The 23,472-nt window shown below is 37.5% G+C and overlaps 3 protein-coding genes and 1 non-coding gene across 5 annotated transcripts; 2 read left to right on the forward strand and 2 right to left on the reverse strand.

Moving 5' to 3' along the window:
• Window positions 1–964: 964 nt before the first annotated feature.
• On the reverse strand, window positions 965–4,158 carry LOC111795092 (septin and tuftelin-interacting protein 1 homolog 1-like). Its single transcript, XM_023677334.1, is given in 3 exon segments — window positions 965–1,834; window positions 1,836–2,942; window positions 2,944–4,158. Coding segments are annotated over 3 exon segments (2,613 nt in total). The 5' UTR covers window positions 3,922–4,158; the 3' UTR covers window positions 965–1,306.
• A 7,120-nt stretch (window positions 4,159–11,278) lies between these two features.
• LOC111795709 (maltose excess protein 1-like, chloroplastic) lies at window positions 11,279–16,651 on the forward strand. Its single transcript, XM_023678269.1, has 9 exons — window positions 11,279–11,712; window positions 12,698–12,871; window positions 13,010–13,300; window positions 13,404–13,493; window positions 14,620–14,721; window positions 14,873–14,991; window positions 15,874–15,936; window positions 16,021–16,082; window positions 16,280–16,651. The coding sequence occupies exons 1-9, from the start codon at window positions 11,458–11,460 to the stop codon at window positions 16,360–16,362; spliced, it is 1,239 nt and encodes a 412-aa protein (XP_023534037.1). The 5' UTR covers window positions 11,279–11,457; the 3' UTR covers window positions 16,363–16,651.
• A 653-nt stretch (window positions 16,652–17,304) lies between these two features.
• On the reverse strand, window positions 17,305–22,691 carry LOC111795876 (pentatricopeptide repeat-containing protein At5g14770, mitochondrial-like). Of its 2 annotated transcripts, XM_023678502.1 has the most exons (6): window positions 22,316–22,691; window positions 21,669–21,719; window positions 19,488–21,576; window positions 18,904–19,036; window positions 18,666–18,811; window positions 17,305–17,738 (listed from the first exon to the last, which is right to left on the reverse strand). In XM_023678502.1, the coding sequence occupies exons 1-3, from the start codon at window positions 22,526–22,528 to the stop codon at window positions 19,489–19,491; spliced, it is 2,352 nt and encodes a 783-aa protein (XP_023534270.1). In that variant the 5' UTR covers window positions 22,529–22,691; the 3' UTR covers window positions 17,305–17,738; window positions 18,666–18,811; window positions 18,904–19,036; window position 19,488. The 2 variants fall into 2 exon arrangements, with proteins under 2 accessions (XP_023534270.1, XP_023534271.1); XM_023678503.1 differs by lacking the exons at window positions 17,305–17,738; window positions 18,666–18,811; window positions 18,904–19,036 and adding an exon at window positions 19,076–19,215.
• Window positions 22,692–23,367: 676 nt separating this feature from the next.
• Window positions 23,368–23,439, forward strand: TRNAG-UCC. The gene has a single exon. It is a non-coding gene; the product is annotated as a tRNA-Gly (tRNA).
• Window positions 23,440–23,472: the final 33 nt, after the last annotated feature.

The raw sequence follows: 23,472 nt of genomic DNA on the forward strand, positions 1-23,472 counted from the left end.
ACAAATCTAGCAACTTATCCTAAGGTCTCCTCACCGAAAACTCCCTAGCGATGACAGAGGAACCAACCCACCTAGAAGGCATTTTCTGAATGAGAATATCTTTCTACACCGACCACATACCCCGCCTCTTCTTTCTTGGCTAATCGTACACAGCAGGCTTGAAGACCACTGGTTTCGGAAAGCACTCGAGGATGCCGAATCATCCACTAAGAAGTGAGATTCAGAAACTAATCTTATAATATAACCTAAAAATACCTAGACATTGAACCTGTCTTGGGGTGGAGAATGAGCCATCTGCACTCACCCCAATTGCAGAATGAAATCACCTAATAATAAATGTTTCCATGCCTAGCTAGTTCCAGAGAGTAACCTCTTTCATTCCTATACCTCTCCAGCCAAAGAACAAAGCATTAGGTTCACAAGTTTAAAGATGAATCTTGGTTATGGATATCAAGATTCTATAGTGATTCCCCAAAAAAAAAAATTAATGTGCTTGAGAGAAACTCTCCCATTCATTGCCATCAATTACGACCTAACTAAAAGCCCAAAGATGCAATTGAAACAAATTGTAAGAAACATTTACTCATCCATGGTCTCTTTGGCAGGCCAGTACCCATCCCAGAATGTTTGATATTATATGAACCTTTCTTAGTTTTTTTTTTAGTTCTGACAGTTAGATGACATCCTTTCTAGAGGAAACCGCCGGGTATGCAGCTATCCTCGAGGAAGAGTGTACTTAATCAGTAATAGCACAAAGATGATAATCAGTAAATTTTGAGAGGAAAACAGTTTCCATTTCCAGATCATTAGAAACCTCCTTGTTTGATAATTTATCTTTCATGATATAGCATCAAAGATCATATAAACAAAATAAAAATCACAAAGACGTTGTGTTCTATATTCTATTAAAAAGTATGTAATTCTTATTAAGACATAAACAAGAAACTAATAAGAAATCAAAAAATCATCAAGAATAGCCTTTCAATAATTTATTCATGCCTATTCAAAGAGCAGATTATGACAGAAGAAGACATCATAGAAGTTTACAAGAGAAGCTAGAAATTAGTATTAATTGATAATAAGATAGTAATTCACATGGGAAAAAAATATCAGTATATATTGACGGAAAAAGATTTTTCAGATCATATCTAATGATGAAAAAGCCTTGCCCACTAATGCTGAGAGATTAAAGGCATACTAACCTTATAGTTTGTCCTATTGTACAAGCAGCCTACATAACCTAAATATTGATTAAAGCTGCTTCACAACATGGGGAATTCTTCAAAAAGTTATGTCAAGCTTGCATCTACCATCTCCTTGCTGTAGAACTATTGTGCATGTCGAGCAATCGTTCAAGGGATACTAGGGACCACGATTCTTCAGTTTGGGCGTACACTTTTTGATTTAGAGTGTCCACTATTATGCTTATATTTCCAAAGCCATATATCTGGTGCCCATTGTGCATCCTTCCAGGTTTAGGCTTAAAGAGCAAACCATGCTGTTGGGCATGGGCCTCAAGCACTTCCTTCAGAGTCATCTCAAGTGTACCACCCATACCATCCAAATGAGAAGCATTACCCAAGCCATCTGCACCTTGTTGTTTAGCTTGCGAAGCAACTTTCTGCTGAGCTTCAAACTGCCGCTGCTCAGGAATCCGGTGGTAAGAATTATTTTCTTTCGAACCTGGCTGAACCACCTCCATCCCTTCAACAGCTTGATTCATCATATCCAGGCCACAACTAAGCTGGTACCGGATACTTTCATTAGCCAGAAGCTCCTTTGGAAAGAGTTCTTTCCAACCCATGTACCACTTCGTAACCTCCTCAAAATTTGGATTTTGAACATAACCAGTGATACAATACCTGTAGCCACTTGGAGAAGAAGAATTTCTCCATCATATCAACCATGATGTGGATAGGTATGGCAGAAGCCCAACTAGTAACCCAGTAAAACTGATCAAGTTTCTGATTTCCGGGATTTACTTGGAATTCTTGCAAGACAAGCTGTAGTTTAGGTACTATAAATCGAAGCACAAGCTGCTCCCAACTAGCAGAATCAAATACAGGTTTCCACGGGGACAATATAGTATAGGCAGAAGCATCACTTGGGTGCCAAGCACCAAGAACAAAACTCAACTTCGTACGTATGACCTGATACATACCCTCCAGCTTACCCCCTAACAATGGCAGCCATGGATGTACCCACATGTGGATAGGAACGGGATCGCGCTGAGGTTCCCACATATCAACTGCACTTGCCAGTTTAGGCATGACAACATTGTCCAATATGGTATGAAGGACTGAAGGAGGCAGCAATTTTTCCCAATACTCCAAGAATCGAAGCATTGGTTCAGGATCCCTGGCCTGCCAAGTATTTATGCCAGAAATTCTTACTGCAGGTAGGACAAGTTCTGAAACCAGGAGAGTATAAGGCGATGTCACATCCCAGATGTCGATACAATCTTCATCTTGAAGCAGAGTCTTCCACAATGATATCACTTCTGACCCATGAGAAGGATTTTGTAGGGGATCCCAGCCCTGAAATACTCTAATGAACAAAGGTAGTGCAAGTGAACATGCAATGCAAGACAAGTTACATAACTTGTAGTTATCACCAAATTTTCTCTGCAAGCCACTGAAGCACTTGGCAAGTCCATCTAACGTCAATGTTCCAGCAGAATTATCTTCTCCTATTCGCTCTATCGTGTTCATAATTTCTTCCATATTATCCAACTGCTTCTTCTGACGAGCCAGCTCGATCTCTAACTTTTCCTTCTCTTCCTGTAAGACGAGCGCGGTTTCCTTCTCATTTCTCAAATCCCTATCAATTTTTTGAATATCCAACTCAGCCAAGTCTACAATCAACCTCACATTATGCTGAAGCTCTGGCATAGGGATGTCCTTTTCTCTGGCTTTCTCCTCAGCATTCAAGTTTTCTAAATTTTGTCAATACCCGAACCTGAGGCCCACGCATATCAAACACCTTTTGAACAACCTCCAATGCCTGGTCCTGCTTGCTAGCCAGTAATTCCTCAGCTGTTAAATATGCTTCTTTCTTCTTCTTCTTAGACCTTACTTGCTTCGACCATAGCCTCTCCTTTGCCTTGGTTGTTGGTTGGGGCAATATTTTCTCCTCTATTTCTTGTAAAACAGGTATCTTAGGCGCCTCTTGGAAGTCATTAAAACCCATACCCATATTCTTAGGCCTCATTTTAGCTTCAATGGGAGCTACAATCCCTTGTTCGTTTCTGCCAAGCCCACCTCCCTTGTATCCCATCTTTTCAAGTAGCTTCAGGCCGATGCCCTTGGTATGCTTCTCAAACACTCCAACATTCCCAAGGTTAGAATCTTTTCTCGTCCCGGCTACCGCTCGACTTTTCTTCTCTACCTGAGACTTCACTCTTTCCCTCTCCCTCCTTTCAGCTCCCTCCTTAATCCTCCTCCCAAACGCAGTGAGCAAAAATAAGTCATCACCATCTTCATCTCCATCACCAGTAGAACCATTCTCCTTAACCCCATTACGGTTTCTATCGGAACTCGACGAAGTAAACCCCAAACCAGAACCAGAAGTGCTGGAACCCAAGCCAAGGCCAGGCCGGTCATCATCCGCATTGTCAGTATCACCATCCTTGGAAATCTTATCGATCTCCTGATCGGGCATGACGGTGCCGGTGGATACAAAATTGACAGGCTTGGTGAGGTCAGGTTTCCTAGACAAGTCGCGGTCCTTGCGGCGCTTCCGAGACGAAAATCCATCAGAGTCCGAATCCGACCCAGTCGCAAAGACACCATAGAGAACATCGTCTTTCGTTTGGGACCTCTTCTCTTTGCGTTTTCGATAATAAAACTCGCCGCCAATCCATTGCCCATCATCGTAATCATTCTCCATACCAAACCTCTCCATCTCCTGATAATCATCCATCTCTCTTTCTCTTCTTCTCAAATACACACAAACTATACACTAATTTCGGAAACAAGAAGAGATTGAAAGAGCCCTAAATTCCTAATTTCATCTAGCAAACAGATTATGGCGGTTCTGGAATAACATTTAAAAAATAATAAGAAGAAAAGCGTGGAGTAAGGATCAAGTAAGAAGCAGAAAACTAGGATGACTAGAATGAAAGCCTGATAATATGATTGAATGAGAAGAAAACCTACTTCAGTAGCTGCCCTGACTCTTCTCCTTCGAATTTCTTCTTCCTTCATGAACGTCGGAGTATCGCACCGCCGCCTTCAGCCGTGGCCAGTTCATATTCGCCGGATTTGTCAAATCGGCCTTCGAAAAATAAAATTTATCAAGATTTTTTCAAAATTCCAGAATCAAACTTTGAACTTCAATCGAATATTGCGTCTTTTTTCTTTCATCTCATTCAAAAAAAAAAAAAAAGTTTCAAATTCTCTTTTAATTTTACATATAATTTACTTTTAAATCTAGTTAATTAATTAGTTAACTAATTAATATTAGTTCAACATAATTAGTTGGATTAATTGTTTATTATTGAAAATTTTACTTAATTCTTTTTTAACAAAAATGAATATATTACCGAAGAATACATAACAATTAGTTTAATTAATTTAATAACGATTACCGAAGAATAAAACATTTTGTATCTAAATACATCCAAGAACTTCATAAGAAATCACTCCAATGGAAAGTAAGATTCGAATTACCTTGTTAATCAAATATCTCAAAGCAAAAACATTTTGTCTGAGATTCGAATCACTTCACATACAAGACCGATTATGTCAAACTTAGTCGTTGGTTAAAAGAAAGTACAAAGGCTCTTTTTACTACATTTTCAAATCTCCATTATAAAGATAACATACCTGAAGTTTCAAAATAAAAATTCTTTTCATATTGTATGACCATAATTAACCACGGTGCGAATGTAACCTTAAAATAAATATATATATATATATATATATATATATATATAAAAATCTTAAAATACATGAATGAAACATGTCTATATTATCATCCACAAAAAATTTGTAGTCATCTAAAAATAGGTGAAACTCATCTTTCTTGAAGTTCATACGGCATGATGGAGATGTATTGATTCATATTAGAACCACTCCAATATTAATTTTTCTGTTTCAACCTTCATTAGAAACAGAGCTACAAGATTGAAGTTCCGTATGAAAAGAGGTGCATCTCCCTATTTATTAGGACATGATAGGGGAACACAAGTTGTTATGGCTCGAGTTGATTCAAGTCACAAATGAGACAACTTAAAAGATGAGAACAAAGATGCAAACCATGCCGAGTAGACAAAAAATCTACCCTGACATTAACCGCATAGATTTGAAGTTCCAATCAAGGGTGTGTTGAGATTTGAAAGGAAAGGGACGTTGAGTCCATGATTGATCAGACAATTTGAGATTTTAGAGCTAATCGACTCGGTAGTTATATGATATGTTCTATCTCTATGTTGCATAATTATATGTCAGATCCATTATATGTGATTGATACAAAGTATAGCGTTTGAATTAGGAAATATCATAAATTGTATACCTTATCACAAAGTCCCACATTGCTAATTTTGAAGCATAATTTGCAATATATAATGAAGGTCATATAATATTACAATTGCCGAGCTCGGTTGCGTAAGCTTGTAACTCGAGTGAGGGCAATAGAGAGGAAGTGGCTATACACCAGCCCATTTCAAGCAAAAGAGATGGACCCATGGTCTGGGCAAAAGGCCATACCTTTGGCCTCTAGAGTAGAGGGGAACATGTTAGGCAGGCCTCACAGAGCAACGGCTCGAGGTCCTACCCGACCCTTAATGAGTCTATCTCTGACACTCATGTCAAGTTTTGCTTATGCCTCAGCTTGGCTTGAATGCACATTCTACTTGGTGTGATGGATGATGCACCATATTCATCATTATGACTCTTATCTTGTTTGGCCCTCATGTGATCAGTTGGACAAAACTTCCATGTCGCCACTAATGTTCATTTGCATATGAGTGTCACAACCTACCGTCTTCATAGTATAATTATGAAATGGCGACCATGCGGCTCGCTAGTCCAATTTATTTGACTCGGTTTGCCAATTTTAGACCTCATTTGACATTTTTAGACCCGTTCCTAATATTTTTTGCCCAAAGTCGTTTTTTTACACTTTTGAAAGCGTTTAAAGTCAGTATATCTACTATTTAGATAATTTAAATGATTTGAAACCAAGTTTTGATTATGTTATGAAATTAGGTAAACTAATTTCTATAATATAATTCTAAATTATGATGGTAGAACTCCTTCGGTGAGATTAGATTTCAAGGAGCAGCCTTAAGGTAACTTCAAGGAAGCATAGTGACTTAAGCTTAGGCCAACTAAATAAGTGGCCACAAGCTTGCTGTGGGCATGCTTCTATATTAATATGATATGAATGTTATACAATACCCTACATATATTATGGTGCACTTTCATATTACACCTATGAGACATTCATATGCTATGTATGTTAAACATGAATGATATGTCTAGTATATGTATGCATGTCTTAAAGGAACGCTATATCATGAAAAGACATGTTGGTAAGCTTGCATCATAAGTATTGATCATGATTTGAAACTACGAGACCTCATACATTTTATATGTCATGTACATCGGGATACTTCTCTATTACGATATTGTAGTCCATATATCTGGTCTTGAAGTCCATGACAATGCTTTAGTAAATTATTTTTTTAAAAAAGTTTCACACTTATTAGTCGAGACATTCGTGTAGCAAACTTTATTTTTAAATGAAAAAATAGGACCCTTGTTAAGGATATTTAGTAATAAATTATAGTTTACCATATATATATTTGATATTTTATTATAAGGCAAATATCTAATATTTGCCTTATTACCCTAGATATCTTTCCATTTATTGTTATTTCCATTTATTATTATTTTCATATCATTGTAATTTATTTGATTATAAATAAGATAACTTTCACACCATGGATTAATCAAACATTCTCAACCCTTACGATAAAGGCTTTGAAAATAAGGAGGGATTTAGAGGGAATGAGTTCAATTCAGAGTGGTCATCTACCTACGATTTAGGAGGATCAAAGAGGTGCACACAAAGTGGCTCGAATACTAATCCTTATAAAAATTGATTAAATTATTTACTACTTGTAGCTTATATTACGTATACTTGCACATGTTACTGTTATTTTACCGTAAAATTTTAGTATTACTTAGTGAGTAACTAAAAGGTATATGTTGTCACTAGTTACGATGCTGAAGTTTAAATGTGGTGGTGATCGGTAAAATGTTTGATACTTGGGCCCTTATCTGTTTTTTTTTTTTTTTTTTTTTTNATTCACGTTCTACTCACTATGTTGCAATTCAGTTTAAGAGATGCATGTCCCCTACTTATTAGAAGAAAAAAAAAGTAAGAGAACACGAGTTGCTAAGGGTCATCCAAGTCACAATGCGACAGTTTAAAAGATTAGAATAAGGATCCAAAGCACACCGAGTAGACAAAACGAAAGGGAAGTTGGTGACCATATGCTTCAATATTAACTCCGATGAAGGATGTATTAGGGTTCGAAAAGAAAGGAAAGTTGAGTCTATTATTGATCAGATGATTTGAGATTTTAGAGTTGATTTGCACTATAGCTTATGGATTAGCTTTGCTGCACTATCTCTTTACGGGCTATGATGTGTTCCACGTCTCTAGACTGCAAAATTATGTCATATCATCAAATGAGATTGATTATGAGATATTTTACTGCAATGAGAACTTGAGTTGTGAGAAAATTTCATACAAATTCTTGCAACGAATTAAAAGACTCTTTTATAATTATGAGTTAACTCTTGTCAACGTTTTATGAAAAAAAAAATTATTAGTATAAAAAAAGACAAAATGAGCGTTAAGTATTGTAAATACTTTTAAGATCGGACGAAATGAAATTTGTTAAGAGATAAAAAAAAATGTACCAAAATCAAAATTGTGTTCCTTTATTAGAAAGTCCCACATTGCTAATTTTGAAGCATAATTTACAGTATTTAATTATGATCATATAATAACAAAATTGCCGAGCTTGGTAGCGTGAGCTTGTAACTTGAGTGAGGGCAATAAAGAAATGGAACATGAGCCCAAATTCTGGGCTGGGTTGAAGTGGCTATATACTTGTCGGCCTATTTCAAGCATAGAGATGGGTCATATGGTATAGGCGAAAGCCCACACCTTGCGGTCACTAGAGTAAGAGGGTAATGCGTCAGGCTGGCCTCACAGAGCAACGAAAACCTCTCTCTCCTTGCAGTGAAAGGAAAACCGGCTGGTGCCTCTTGGACCCTCCCAAGGTCCTAGAATTGGGGCTTAGTGAACCATTTCTTTTTTTAATTTTATTTTTTAAAACCTTTTTTCTTAGGCAAAGGTCAAGTTACTCGGCTCGACCTTGCCTCTACTCTAGGTTAAGGTCTTTCATATGTACCGTCACATCTCATCTCATGATCTAGGTTCCCAACAACGTGGCCCTTATAGATGTCATCTCAAGTCTCATGATGCATCGGTTATCATAACTTACTCAGACATGTGCATCGAGAATTGATTTATGTGTCGTTCATATCATTGGAGCATTTCGAACATCCATCGATCCAAGTTTTATCAAGGCAATGAATTTCTCGTGTCCATGCTAAGTCATTTATGGAAACCAGAATAGATCGCGGGTGCATATTCCAATTTTTGACAAGTGGGTGAAGGCGCAATGTCAGGACACCTAGATTGTCCCACAGTCTCCTTGAAAAACTCATTTTAAAGGACGTCGCTCAAGACACTATCTCATAACACTCACTCACATCGTGACACACGTATGTACCATAGGGTAGTTTGTTTAGGCCACAAGACCCTTGGGCAGTGGAGAGCTGATATCATGCCATAGTACATTCTAAGGTATTTTTGGTCTAGTATGAGTAGACATGATTTTGACGAACGGTCATACGATCTCATGGGGCATCCTGGACAACAAATTTTTCGAGTTTTCATCTTGCATATGGGTGGACTTAACTCGAGAGTTCCATGCCCATACTTCTTTCGGAACTTCAACTTAAGGAGTGTAAAACTAAGACTATTATTAAGGTAGTCTCTACACCGAAAGTAAGAAAGTTGATTAGTTAGGGAGCATAGAGTATTTTGGCTAATGCGGTTGACAATAACATGGTTTTTTATTCACATACTAATAACCAAATAGAACGATTGAATCACATTTTAGAAGACATGTTATGGGTTCGGGCATTGAATTTTGTAGATAGTTAAGATAATCACTTGCATTTGATGGAGTTCACTTACAATAATAATTACAAAGCAACCATAGTAGTGATGTTGTTAAGAGCTTTGTATGTAAAGAGATGCATGTCCCTTTTTTTTTATCACGACAAGGTAGGGGAACACAAGTTGCTAAGGCTCGAGTTCGTGCAAGTCACAATGAGACAATTTAAAAGATTAGAACAGGGATGCAAACCACACCGAGTAGACAATAGATACACTATTTCAGTATCAGCATTTATTTGAGCTATTGTGGACAAAATTTCTTAATGTGGGAAGCATCGTACCAAAAATCAAATAAACCACAAAAACTCCCACATTGCTAATTTTGAAGCATAATTTGCAATATTAAAGCATGGTCATATAATAGTACAATCGCCGAGCTTGGGAGCGCAGGCTTGTAACTCGAGAGAGGGCAACAAAGAGATGGAACATGAGCTCAAATTTGTAGGCTGGGTTGTTGTAGTGGCTATACTCTGGCCGGTCCATTTCAAGCAAAGAGATGGACCCTACGGTATAGGTGAAAGCCCATACTTTGCGGTCCCTAGAGTAGAGGGCAACGCGTCAGGCTGGCCTCACAGAGCAACGACAACGACGATAACCTCTCTCTCCTTGTATTTAGGATTTAATATTCTACATATTTTTTGGCAATCGAGGATCAAATAGGTGTGCGTAAATTTAATCGACTCAATTAAGATTAAAATCAAGTCACATATAATTATTTGTGATATCAACTACATATTGTTCAAAATTATGTTAATAATTCTGAATGATTCGTATCGTAAATAACATTAAAATAATTAATTTATGAGGTTTTATGGAATACATCCCAACACTTCAAATACAAACTTGCAAATAATAGTTACTAACCACCCCCATGATATCGTCCAAAGCTTTTAGTTGGAAAGAGGTGCATGTCCTCTATTTAGGCTTGAGTTAGTCTGAGCTACACAAAATAGACAGAAGAGCTATCATGACACGAGGTGCAAAGGTTTGGAGTCTGTCGTTATCGACCATATAATTCTAAAGGTAGCTCTGATAAATGGAGTGTTGAGGTTCGAAAAGAAAGAGAAATTGAGTATACAATTCCTTAGGGTGTTTGAGATTTTAGAGTTGAACGACTCTATAACTTATTGATTAACTTTGTCACTATCTCTTTCTTCAAGACACAATGTGTTTCACGTAGATCATATGTGATTGATCATAAACTTTTACATTTTAATAAAAACTTGAGTGGTAAAGAAAAACTCAAAAAGTCGATGTAAAATGGAAACGAAAGGGCAAATGAAATGAAAGTTAAGTATCTAGAGCGAATGTGTGAAGATTGTACCAAAACCAATCCCACATTGCTAACTTTGAAGCATAATTTGCAGTATTAAGTTTGGGTCATAGATTGCAACAATCGCCGAGCTTGGTTGCGTAAGCTTGTAACTTAAGTGAGGGCAATAGAAAGGTGGAACATAAGCCCAAGTTTCTGGGCCGGGTAAAAGTGGGCTTTATACGGGTCAGCCTGTTTCAAGCAAAGAGATGGGCTGTGTGGTATCGGCGAAAGCCCACACCATACAGTCCCTAGAGCAGAGGGGAGCGCGTGTCAGGCTGGCCTCACAGAGCAACGATAACCTCTCCCTCTTTGCAGTGAAAGGAAAACTGGCCGGTGCCTCTTGGACCCTCCCAAGGTCCTAGGGTTGGGCCTAATGGGACCACCTTTTTTTCTTAAGGATGAATCTATCCTAAAAAAAACATTAAAAAGCTCTCTAATTCGTTACAACGATACAGTGTCACGATCATGCTTGTGTAAGACGTATTGTCTATGACTCAGAAGTCTCGATCATGCTTTTAGTTTATAGGACGTATTGTCTATGACTTAGAAGTCTTGATAATGCTTTTAGTTTATAACATTGTTTTGTTTTAGTATATAACTTTGAGTCGGACCCACCGGACTTTTCATCTACCTCTCTTGCTCTCTTGTACTTTTCGCACACTTGAGGGAGAACGTGAAACGAAATGCTAATTGTTGCTAAATATCTCACAGACCCATCTCAGGAACACTCCAAATTAGATCTTCTTTGTCTTATTAACGCTCATAATCGAGATTCTTTCCGCGCGCTCCTCTCATTTCTCCCTCTCTCTTTCTCTCTCTCGCTCTACTAGCGAATCAATTGTCGTTGTGTCTGTCAGAAATCTGAGCTTACCGCGATGACAATGGTGGGTAAGCCCCCATTGGCTTCCAATAGGGCAAGAGATCCTTTTCGACGAGACCCATTTGTGTTCTCCTCGGCTTCAATTCCTTCGAAGCCCATTTCCCTCTTTTTCCCTCTCAATAACCCAAATCCGCAGAATTTCTTTTGTTTGAAGCAGGCGCTGCCATTCAGTTCGCGATTAACCTTGCCGCACCGCCGTCTTTCTCCGGTCTCCGCCTCGGAATCCGACGTCCCTCAATCACATCACCAGGTAGCTCCTCTCACTGGCTGCTGTATACTATATTGGCCAGATTTTGATGATTTCTGTTCTTTTTATCCGACTTGATCAATGGGGATTTCAATCCGCCATCATATTTGCTATAATGATAGGATGTGATTTTGGTCTGTGGCCTCTGTTGTTAGGAATTACGACTCTCCATAATGGTATGATATTGTCCATTTTGATTATAAACTCTCGTGACTTTGCTTTGGGCTTCCACAAAACGCCTCATACCAATGGAGATGTATTTCTTACTTGTAAATTCATGATCATTCCCTAAATTAGCCAACATGGGACTCCCTCTCCAACCATTTTCAACAATCCTCCCCTCGAACAAAGTACACTATAGAGCCTCCCCTGAGACCTATAGAGCCCTCGAACAACCTCTCCTTAATCGAGGCTCGACTCCTTCTCTAGAGTCCTCAAACAAAGTACTCCGTTTGTTCGACACTTGGGTCACTTTTGACTACACCTTCGAGGCTCACTTGTTTGACATTTGAGGTTCTGTTGACATGGCTAAGTTAAGGCATGGCTCTGATACCATGTTAGGAACCACGACCTCCACAATGGTATGAAATTATCCACTTTGAGCATAAACTCTCATAGTTTTGCTTTTGATTTTCAAAAAAGACCTCATACAAAGTAGAAACATCCATTTCTGAAAATTTTCTATGGAATGATCGATCAGAGTATGGGAAATGCTATCTTCCTTGGTCTGATGTCAAATGTGTCATGTTCTTGATATAAATGGAAGAACAAGATATGTTTCTTGCTGTTGGGTTATATTGTTTGCAATTTTTAATGCTATCTTAATTTATTATCATGATCAGGAACTTCAATAGCAATAAAATACAATGGTTAGCGATCTTGGGCCTTATATCTTACACTACAATGTGATCAAGTTTTGGAATGACCCATCAGATCTTTATATGTAATGATTTTTGTACTCACGTTTTCACTTTTAAAATTGTGAAAGGGATCTGAGACCTTAAGGGACAGCAAAAGGCTTGAGGAATGGAGTTCATTGACAGCAAAGTTCTCTGCAGCAGCAAATATCCCTTTTATGTTGCTACAATTGCCTCAGATTATCCTTAACGCCCGAAACCTTTTATCTGGAAACGAAACCGCGCTTTTGGCAGTTCCATGGCTGGTAAAAGCTACTTCCATTCATAATTCAAGCTGTTTATAGAGAATAGACACTGACAATAATGTTTCGTGTCATGCACGTTAATGTTTCGTGTTTCGAAGATAATTTGTGTGTTCTTCTTTCACTTTCTTATACATGTAGGGGATGTTAACTGGTTTGCTTGGGAACCTTGCATTGTTGTCATACTTTGCGAAGAAGAGGGAGAAGGAGGCCATGTTAATTCAAACATTAGGAGTAGTTACAACATATATAGTTTTTGCTCAGCTTGCAATAGCAGGGGCCATGCCCTTGCCTTACTTTGCAGCCACGTCGGCGGTCGTGGCTTCTGGTCTTGTTATAAACTTCATGAGTTTCCTTAATGTTCTTCCTGTTCTAATCTTGAAATTTTGGGAAGATTTCATCACTATTGGTGGATTTTCTGTCCTACCCCAGGTGATGTTTTTTCTAGCCTAGCTTCGTTTATAAAACGATAACGTTTAATATTAAGAATTGTCTCGAAGAGATGAAGTTTTGGGTTTGCTTAATTTTCTTGCAGGTTATGTGGTCTACTTTTGTTCCGTTCATACCGAATAGTATCTTGCCTGGAATCATTGCTTTGGTTGCTGCACTTCTTGCGGTTGCTTTGGTAGACTTTTTCTTGCCTATATTTTCCTTTTTAGTTCATATGCTAATTCATTCAATGAAATATGTCTGCACAAAATCTTAGAGGGTTAGTTCATGGTATCTATACTTCGTTAACAAGTTTGTGCACGTTTATCTTATGTGATTAGACAAGCGTTTATCTTAAGATCGCTTACCCTTCCTATTTATAACCAAGTCCCCTGACTAATTGCACACACTGTCTTCACCAATGTTGTAATAGCTCAAGCCCACCGCTAGCAGATATTATCCTTTTTGGACTTTCCCTCAAGTTTTTTAAAATGCATCTGCTAGGGAGAGGTTTCTACACCCTTATAAAGAATGTTCGTTCCCCTCTCCAACCGATGTGGGATCTCACAATCCATCCCCCTTTAGGGCCCAACGTCCTCGCTAGCACTTGTTTCCCTCCCCATTCGATGTGGGATCTCACAATCCACCCCCCTTCGGGGCTTAGTGTCCTTGCTAGCACATCGCCCAGCGTCCACCCCCTTTGGGGCCCAGCGTCCTCGCTGGCACACCGCCCAGTGTCTGGCTCTGATACTATTTGTAACAGCCCAAGCCCACCCCTAACGGATATTGTCCTCTTTGGGCTATCCCTTTCAGGCTTTCTCTCGAGTTTTTTAAAATGTGTCTGCCAGGGAGAGGTTTCTACGTCCTTATAAAGAATGTTTCGTTCTCCTTTCCAACTGATGTGGGATCTCACAATTTGATAACATTCATGTTTCTCATTGTGAGATCCCACATCGGTTGGAGAGGAGAACAAAACATTCTTTATAAGGGTGTGGAAACCTCTCCCTAGCAGAAAACCTTGAGAGAAAGTCCGAAAGGGATAGCCCAAAGAAGACAATATTTGCTAGCGGTGAGCTTGAGATGTTACGAATGTTCTACCAATATCCCTAATATATTCCCTGCTAGTACTCTCGCATCATACTCCCTATTTTGGCTATATTCTTCTCTTTCTGATGACTACTTTTCTTAGGCGTATATGATCATAAAAATGGAATAGTATGAGTTTGAGATCTGAAACCAAGATTACAATATATTCTTGTCATGTTGCTGAAATGTTAGACTTGTTCAACATTTCCTTAAAGGTGTCCTTTTAAGATTTACAGGCACGCACTGGAAAACTTCCTGAAAAAGGTGTAAAATTTGTTGGAGCATTATCTGGATGGACAGCAACACTCCTCTTCATGTGGATGCCGGTTTCACAATTGGTATTTTTCCTGTTTGAACTTTTGGTATGATATAAACATATACAAATGTATTAGAGTTAGATGGTTGGCTCGTGAGAATAGTCGAGATATATGATAGCTAGCTTGAACGCTTACGGATATTACCTCTCACCACCATATGTTGTCTGTTCAGTGGACTAATTATCTAAATCCTGAGAACATCAAAGGCTTATCAGCTCTTACAATGCTTCTTGCCCTGATTGGAAATGGTCTTACGCTCCCACGTGCTCTATTCATTCGAGACTTCATGTGGTAACGTTATTTCCCCCTAATCGAACCTTTCACGTCTGTTTTCTAGTCGTTATTTTGTTTTCAATCGACTTGTTTAGGGTCTGGTTTTATAATTGAACCACACATATATTTGTTAAAACATAATCTTCATTTTTAGCACAGATGTGTTGTTCTCATTGTAAAACTGTGTCAATGTCACCTTTCAATAAGAGAAAGAAACCAAAGAACAACTACGTCTTGCATATTATGAAAACAGGTCTAATCAACACATAATCCGTGTGATATTTTGGCCCTCGGGTTTGTTAATGTGAAATCTCGCATTGGTTGGAGAGGGAAACGAAATATACTTTATTAGGGACCCTAACAGACGTGTTTCAAAATCTTGAAGGGAAGCCCAGAAGGGAAAGTCCAAAGAGGATAATATCTGCTGAGAGCCAGACACTGGGTAGTGTGCCAGCGAGCCTGTAGGGCCCCAAGGGGGTAGATTGTGAGATCTCACATGGGTTATTGGTTGGAGAGGAGAACTTTATAAGCGAAACTTCTCCCTAACAGAGGCGTTTTAAAACCTTGAGGGGAAGCCCAGAAGGGAAAGTCCAAAGAGGACAATATCTTCTAAGAGCCAGACACTGGTTAGTGTGCCAGCGAGGACGCTGGGCCCCAAGGGGGTGGTTTGTGAGATCCCACATTGGTTGGAGAAGAGAACGAAAGGGAAACATCTTCCTAACAGGCGTATTTTAAAACCTTGAGGGGAAGTCCAAAAGGGAAAGTCCAAAGAGGACAATATCTGCTAGCGGTGGGCTTAAGCTATTACAGTTAACCACAACGGTTGCATGAGTATATAATGCCCATATGACCAGCCTTGATTAGCTTATCTATATTACTTGGTTCAAACTGAAATTGCAGGTTCTTGGGTTCGGGTTGGGCTGTTTTGTTTTACGGATACGCCAACATTGTATGCTTGTACTGGTAAGCTGCTCATCATTTTGTTGTTACATCTGCAGTTGTGTGGCCTTAGTATGAGTTAATTGTATGTCTTTATTGATCCCACAGCTGCAGCGGCGTGAGCAGGGAGTTCTTCATTGTTGCAACTGCTGGTCTTTTCTCCTGGATAGGTTCTTCTTCCATTCATTTCTGGCTGCCATATTCTTCTCCTTTTTCACAAACACCCACTGAGATAGCTGTTTATATTGTTTGTTTGTTTGATAATGTTCTCGTTTCTCGTTTCTCGTTTCTCGTTTCTCGTTTCTGCATGATTTAGAAACAACACTTGTAGTGGTTTCTTTCTTATTGTTTTTTTTTTTTTGGGTAGGTTTTTTCATCTGGAGAGACTCTGAGGCATATGGATTCCGCTCACCTTTAATGTCTATTAAAGAGCTACTTTTTGGATCATGACTGCCTTGTTCGAGCTTGAAGAGAGCGAGCGAGATTTCAAGGTTCGAGACAAATGCAATTTAAAATCAAAACTGAACCGAAGGGCTTTGTTTGATGGCTGCAAACAGTGGTTTGAATATAGCTCAAGCAGGAACAGTGTTGTGAAGAGGGAAAAAAGTAATCTCCGTAGGCTATGGAGAGAGCCAAGTTATTTTTTTTGTACATATTATGCTTTGAAAAAAATATGCAAAGCTTTCTTGTATATTATGACTGAAATATGTTGACCTAATAAAATCATTCTTTATTGTCATGGTGCACGGGCACGTGATTTTAGCGAAAATGATTTGTTTATAAGCGATTGGTAAATCGTTCTAGTTTTTTTACTCGCCACAATTTGTAAATTTCTAACATCATGCTATTGTTTTATTCCTTCCAAACATATCTAGAATCACGAATGTCTATATCTATCACTTGTTCAAAAAGTCTACTAACCCTCTTCAAAGCGTAAATCAAGAAAGGTAATATATTCAAATGTTAACAAGATATTAAGATTTTGAAAAATGGATTCAAGTTTCAAATGCCCATAAGTTCTACTCTTGGAATAAGATAACTCATAGAACACCTCGTTGTTATCGAGTTCCACCTCAACTTTAGTCTAGAAACTACATATTTAATAATGTCAATTTGAACCTAGTTCAATTGGAATACTGTAAAAAAAACTTAAAAAAACATTGTATATTACAAATATACACAACTATTATAAATCGGCTAAATGATATTAGGACAAGGGAAAAGAATTAGAATTTTAGGAGAACGTACACATCGTATGATAGCCAAATCTTCCTTAAATATTAAAATCCTACGAGTTTCCTTACAATCTATATAACAGCCTAAGTCCACCACTAATAGATATTGTCTGTTTTGGCCCGTTACGTATTACCGTCAACTTCACGATTTTAAAAAGTGTCTACTAGGGAGAGATTTCCACACCCGTACAAGGAACACTTCGTTCCTCTCTCTAACCGATGTGAGATATCACAAATGTTGAACCAATTTGTCGGAAGATACGGAGCAAACCAATGTTTTGTCGAAAGTACCCAAATATAAGAGAGATTACAAATCCCTTTCCCTTTCGCTTTCTTGTAGCCAACTTGAAAGAGAGCTCTAAATTATATCAACATAGAACTCAATTTTTGCCACTTCAATGCCACCACAATTCTGCATCAACATTCAGAAAACTCCAAATATCTGCCTGAGGTTTCACTTTCTGTTCATTATTCATCCATATCCTTCCTCCCATCACCATGACATGCTCTCATTAAGCTTGTACAGTTTCAGAAAGTCTGTTATGGCCAGTAAATTCAGACTTTCTCCAACCAACTCGAAGCAAACTGTCCCTGCAAGTCAATAAACAATGATCGATGTCCAGAGATCTCAAAATGTGTGCATGAGAGAGATATGTTAAGTTCGTAACACATGGCATTTAGATATTCAGCTCGACCGGCTGGGTGAGCTAGCATTGGAAATTCTAGAACCTTCTGTGAGCTAATGATTAGCAAATGATGACAACATCATTCTTTCTACTACGCAACTTTAGTTTATTTGGTCACTTGGTAATTTCTGTTATGTTGGTATGTCTTATTCTTTAAGCTGTTTCCTTTGTAATGTCTATAAACTCATTCGTTGATCATTCAATAAAAACTATTAGGAAGTTCAGCCGTGAGAGTAAATGGTTCTTAAACCCAAAAACATTATAATTCCAGACATCCTTTTCCTGAAAATTGACAAGAAAATATCGTTTTTCCTCGGTTCTAAGACATTTTAAGATAACGCTTTCCGGGTGCTCTAAAAATAAGCTCAACAATCAACACAGAGCTTTGTATTAATTTCAACCTTATGCCATCACTAAGATTGAAAAAATGCAAACTATGAAAAGGATAAATTAAAAGAGACTTAATGGAGTAACTAAACCTTATGCCGCTAATGTCAACAATAAAAGCATGGACTGCCTGCCCAAGTCTTGGGCAACAAATATATGACAACTGAAAATAACACAACTCAAGACGGCAGATGCTGGAGAACTGTGCAAAGTTTTGTTTTAGTTGAGATGGAGTCAGGAAGAAAAAGGTTAAACTTAGGAAGTCTTATCTTTCAGGTGAATAACATGAGAATCAAAACATAATATTCTTTTCACGGTCTTTCTTTTGGAAAAATAAAATAAAATAAATATGTAGAAACGTTGAAATTCAGGCTACCAATGATGAGTGTACTCAATGATGTTGAGCATGTAATAGAGAAGCATGAAGAGAAACAAAACTACTCACCTTGAAGCTCCCATGAAATGCTTTGGAAACGCCTTGAATCTCATGCATTGTAAGCAAAGAAGACCATACAAGAAGTATTCTCGCCACTTTTTTGAATGCACAATTCTATTTCACCGTTTTTCATCTTTCCCACTTTCAAACAGTCCCTGTAAAAATGAATGAATAAAAATATACATCCAGCAAACTCCTATGCAACTTTTAAGAAATATTACCATATGAAATTTTAGTGCCCAACTACCTTTCAAGAACTTTAACTTTCTGAACCAACATATTAACACGTCCTGAGTATACCAGCAGATTCCCGAGCGCATGCAACTGTAGCTCTCGTCTATATGTGAAGTTTCAACTTCTTCAACTCACCCCAGTAAGCCCTGGAATTAGAAATGGAGAGATACAATAGAACAAAACCCAAGTTAGTCTCAAGAATGATGACACCTCAAAATGGCATTACCACAGGGGGGAAGGAAAGATATACTCAATAATGATGGGATGATCATAGATAATTGAGAGGGTTGCACAAATGAGATGGAGACTTGATGAGTAACATTGCCTGGATGATGATGAAAAGGCAAAAGACATTGAACTTCATCGATTACTCAGAAACATAGTTGCATTGATAGAGGAAAAGGTGTGAATCAAATTATGGGCATTTCTGAGTTATTATTGTAATTATTAATAGTTTTAATATTAATTCATCCAATTAAGACAATGTAACCTTTAACTTTGCTAACAATGCTATAGCACTAAGAGATCATAAGATAAATCTAAGAGTAAAGACAATACTGACTATTTGAAGGAATTTAGCCCCTAAAATAAACATACCTCATTCACGCTTTTTCCTGAATGTGCTCTTCAATAGCATACGAGCATCAGCCTTCTTCCCAGGTGCAGCAAATGTAGAGCCGATGCAAAAAAGAGTACTTTCACAAGGAACAAATCCTCGATCATTCATCTCATTGAGTAATCTTTTTGCCTCAGCCCGGTATGATACTTTCGATGTCCTGTCCAGTTCTGGCATTTTAGATAGTTTGCACCATCCACAGATCAGTATGTCATATGTGGAAGAAGTGGGGGATACACCTTTTCTCTGCATCTCTTTCATTAGCTCCTTGGCTTGGCTCATTTTTCCCATCTTGGAAAAATAACCAATAAGCGTGTTATAGGCGCCCGCTCTTGGAATAAATCCCTTAATTACCATCTCACAGTAGAATCTCAAAGCTTCCTTTGTATTTCCAACCTTGCAATGGCCACACATCAGAGTTTCATAGGTACAAGCATTGGGAACTAAGCCCCGTTTCTTTATCTCGCTGAGTAGGTCATCTGCCTCACGTATTAACCCAGCTTTAGAAAGACCACCTAGAAGGAGATTGTAAGTTACAATATTTGGAGAAACTCCTTCAGACAACATAGTAGAAAATGTTGTAAAAGCTCTCTTCAGATGGCTGCTAATGCAGTATCCTTGTATCAGGGCATTGTACGTTATTGTGTCAGCTAAAATTCCTCTTTTCTCCATGTCTTTCAGCACTGCAGTTGCCTTCCTAGTCATTCCTAGTTTGCACAAGTTGCTTATGAGAATATTGTAAATATCCTTATTGACTTCAAGGTGCAAATCAACAAGCAACTTATGGACCTGTAAAATAGTGTCAGCTCTTCTACTCTTTGAGGATGCATTGAGTAGAATTCTATAAGTAATTGATGTGGGGTACAAACCCATCACAACCATTTCTTTCACAATATTGATTGCATTTTCTATCCTCCCAGCTTCACAAAGTCCGTTTATCATAAGGTTACATGTGATTGCACTTGGTACCAACTTTCTGCTCTTCATCTCATTCCACAATTGCACGGCAGTTTCCCAGTTCCCCTTCTTAAAATTACCATTTATCATGGTGTTGTATGTTGCTGAGTCGGGAGATAACCCCAAATCCCCCATTACTTTATAAATTGATTCAGTATCACATTTCCCAAGCTTAAACAAACCATTAATTAGGACATTAAAAGCAACAACATCAAACACTACATTCTTGGATATCAATTCCTGAGCCAGGTTAAGAGCAGATGACTCCTTCCCAGACTTCAAGAACCCATCCATCAAGTTTGTGTAGTTCACAAGGTCGGGTATTAAACCTCCAGATTCCATTTTTGCAATTAAATCCTCAGCTTCTTCCATCCTTCCACTTCTTTTCAAGTTGTTCACAAAAGCATCCAGTATAAGAACATTATCCTTCAATCCCTTCTGTTTCATTTTATTATAAAGATCAAGGGCAATATCTTGCCAACCAGCTTTGAATGAACCATCAAGTAGAATTGCATAAGTAAATATATTTGGCATCACATTTTTGTGTACCATCTTTCTCAATACATTAAATGCATTCCAAAGCATTCCATTCTTCACATAACCATTGATCATAGAAGAATATGTGATGACATTAGGAACACAATGTTTCTCCTCCATCTCATGCAGAGAAGATTCAGCACCATTTATGTCTCCTAACTTGCAACGTCCATCAATTAAAACAGAATATGTGATAGAGTTCGGAACTAGATTAAGTTGATATAAGTTGTTGAATATATATTCAGCCTCTTTGATTCCTCCATTCTTAAAGAATCCATCAATCAAAACAGTACATGCTATCAGATCAAAGCTATTCCCACGCACAATCATACAACCCAGTGTCATTAATGCTTCTTTAATTTTCCGAGCCTTAAACAATGCGTCGAGAAGGATAGAATATGAGATATCATTAGGATGCATGCCCATCTTTTCCATCTCCCTCAAAAGAAGTTTTCCTTCAGACAACTTCCCATGCTTACAAAGACCATATAAAATGGAACTATAAGTTACTACATCAGGGAAGATCCCACTTCCAACCATTTCCTCATACAAAGAAAGTGCTTCCTCGAGCCCATTCTGTTAACAGTAGGATCAACATCTTACATGAAGTTCTGATAAACAGTAAACATTTCTCCAAGTATAATAATTAAATGAAGAGTGTTTGATACCTCTCTAACATTGCTTGTTATACTCAAGTCAATCGATTGCTCATCCGAAACCTGTCGTTGTTATGAAACAACTTTGAGTTAGTTTATAAATCTGGATTATTTTATGAAAATAACTTTTTAGGGGGAAACCATAACATCAGAATGAAATACAAATTCAAAGCTTAAGCTTGAGATATTCGAGCATCCACGGACATACAAACGAAACATATTATTTTCCATAAAAAAGAAAAAGGATTTATGATCTATATCAATGACATGTATATCATAATACCTCATGTAACAATAAAACTTTTTTGAGGTACCCTACAATAATCCCAAAACAATACTGGAACTGCACAAGATATTCCTTGTTAAACTTAGTTCACAATTAATCAACATCGGCCAAAATTTGGCAGATTCTTCTCCAGCAACATTCAATTACCATCTGGAATTTGAAAATTATTAAGAACTAGACTACTTTGTTGCAGTAAATCCCCAAACGGATAACATGTGCATCAAACAGCAGAGCAACTAAATGGATAGAAGATCAAAATATGACGAGAATGAATCAAAATTTCCATTCTAGAAAGTATAAAAGAAACAGAACGCTTGTCAGGCAACAGAACAGTAAAAACGAAATTGAAATACTTGGAGGGGAAAATTGCAACCGATTCCATAAACTGCTTCTCAATCTTCAACTCGGCAAGAAGGTTCCGTACGTCTCTGGATGAGGAAGTGGAACAGAAGAGTGCGCCAAGAAGAGAGAGATTTGGGTTTCGAGAGGAAGGGGGAAATCCATGGAATATGGCGTCCATAGGGTTCTTGAAGACATGACTGAGGAGAAGACGCGAGAACGGGAATGCTACTGATCTCTTCGCCATTGATATTGCATATGAATTCTTATCTGAACATCGAGAATAAGAAGCTCGAGAATCGGTGGAAGAAGCTGGTTGTTGTTCAGCGATGGACTAAGAACTCTACTCAACGGAAATGGAGGAGAGAGGGAAGGTTCCCGGCATTGCCGAAACGGAGCTTTTGGTTGAACAGAACTTTTATTCCTAATTAAACTTTGTATTAAATTATAAATTTTATTTCAATTATGCTCCAAAAATTTTAAAATATTTATCTCCCAAATTAATAAAAACCCCTTTCAACTTCAACTTTTTTTTTTTTTTTCTCTCTCTTTTTTTAATTTCAATAATATTCTCCAAAATAATAATAATAATAATAATAATAATAATAATAAATCTTTAAATTTAAAAAAAAAAATACTATAAGGTGTCAATAAATAAGTTTGTCTATATATTTATAAACTTTTAAGATGTAATATAAAAATTTTGGAAGATAATCTAATTTACGAGGTGTAATAAACCGTTTTCGTTTATATATTAATGGTAAGAATTTTTTGAATATTTTTTAAGGAAATTATGTTAATACTACTTTAAAATTTTTATAGGTATTTTTTAAACATAATATCTTAACTTTTTAAAGAAATGAAAAAGTATTAATTAAAATTTAATGTTCAAGGTATTTTTAAAACATTAAAGTTATTAAAATAAAGTATTAGACAATTTTAATCAAAATTAAGATATATATATATATATATATTTAATCCAAAACTAAGATATGTTTTCCTCCACCCAAACGGTGCGTAGTTAGACGTTTGTTTTAATATCCTCTAACTTTTATATAAATAAAATTTTGAAATCATAAACATCCAGCGTTTGTAGTCCAACGGTTAGGATAATTGCCTTCCAAGCAATAGACCCGGGTTCGACTCCCGGCAAACGCATTACTTTTACAAAATAATTCCTTTTTTTTTTTT

Source organism: Cucurbita pepo, chromosome LG05, assembly GCF_002806865.2.
Source record: "Cucurbita pepo subsp. pepo cultivar mu-cu-16 chromosome LG05, ASM280686v2, whole genome shotgun sequence".
NCBI lineage: Eukaryota > Viridiplantae > Streptophyta > Magnoliopsida > Cucurbitales > Cucurbitaceae > Cucurbita > Cucurbita pepo.

Bases quoted from the DNA above. Each gene is read 5' to 3' on its own strand.
- LOC111795709 (XM_023678269.1), top strand. From the start codon at position 11,458: ATGACAATGGTGGGTAAGCCCCCATTGGCTTCCAATAGGGCAAGAGAT. The intron at 13,494-14,619 runs GTAGACTTTTTC...TAAGATTTACAG, and splicing joins CACTTCTTGCGGTTGCTTTG to GCACGCACTGGAAAACTTCC. The intron at 14,722-14,872 runs GTATTTTTCCTG...TTGTCTGTTCAG, and splicing joins GGATGCCGGTTTCACAATTG to TGGACTAATTATCTAAATCC.
- LOC111795876 (XM_023678502.1), bottom strand. From the start codon at position 22,528: ATGGCGAAGAGATCAGTAGCATTCCCGTTCTCGCGTCTTCTCCTCAGT. The intron at 21,720-22,315 runs GTTGCAATTTTC...TAACAACGACAG, and splicing joins AGAAGCAGTTTATGGAATCG to GTTTCGGATGAGCAATCGAT. The intron at 21,577-21,668 runs GTATCAAACACT...TACTGTTAACAG, and splicing joins TAACAAGCAATGTTAGAGAG to AATGGGCTCGAGGAAGCACT.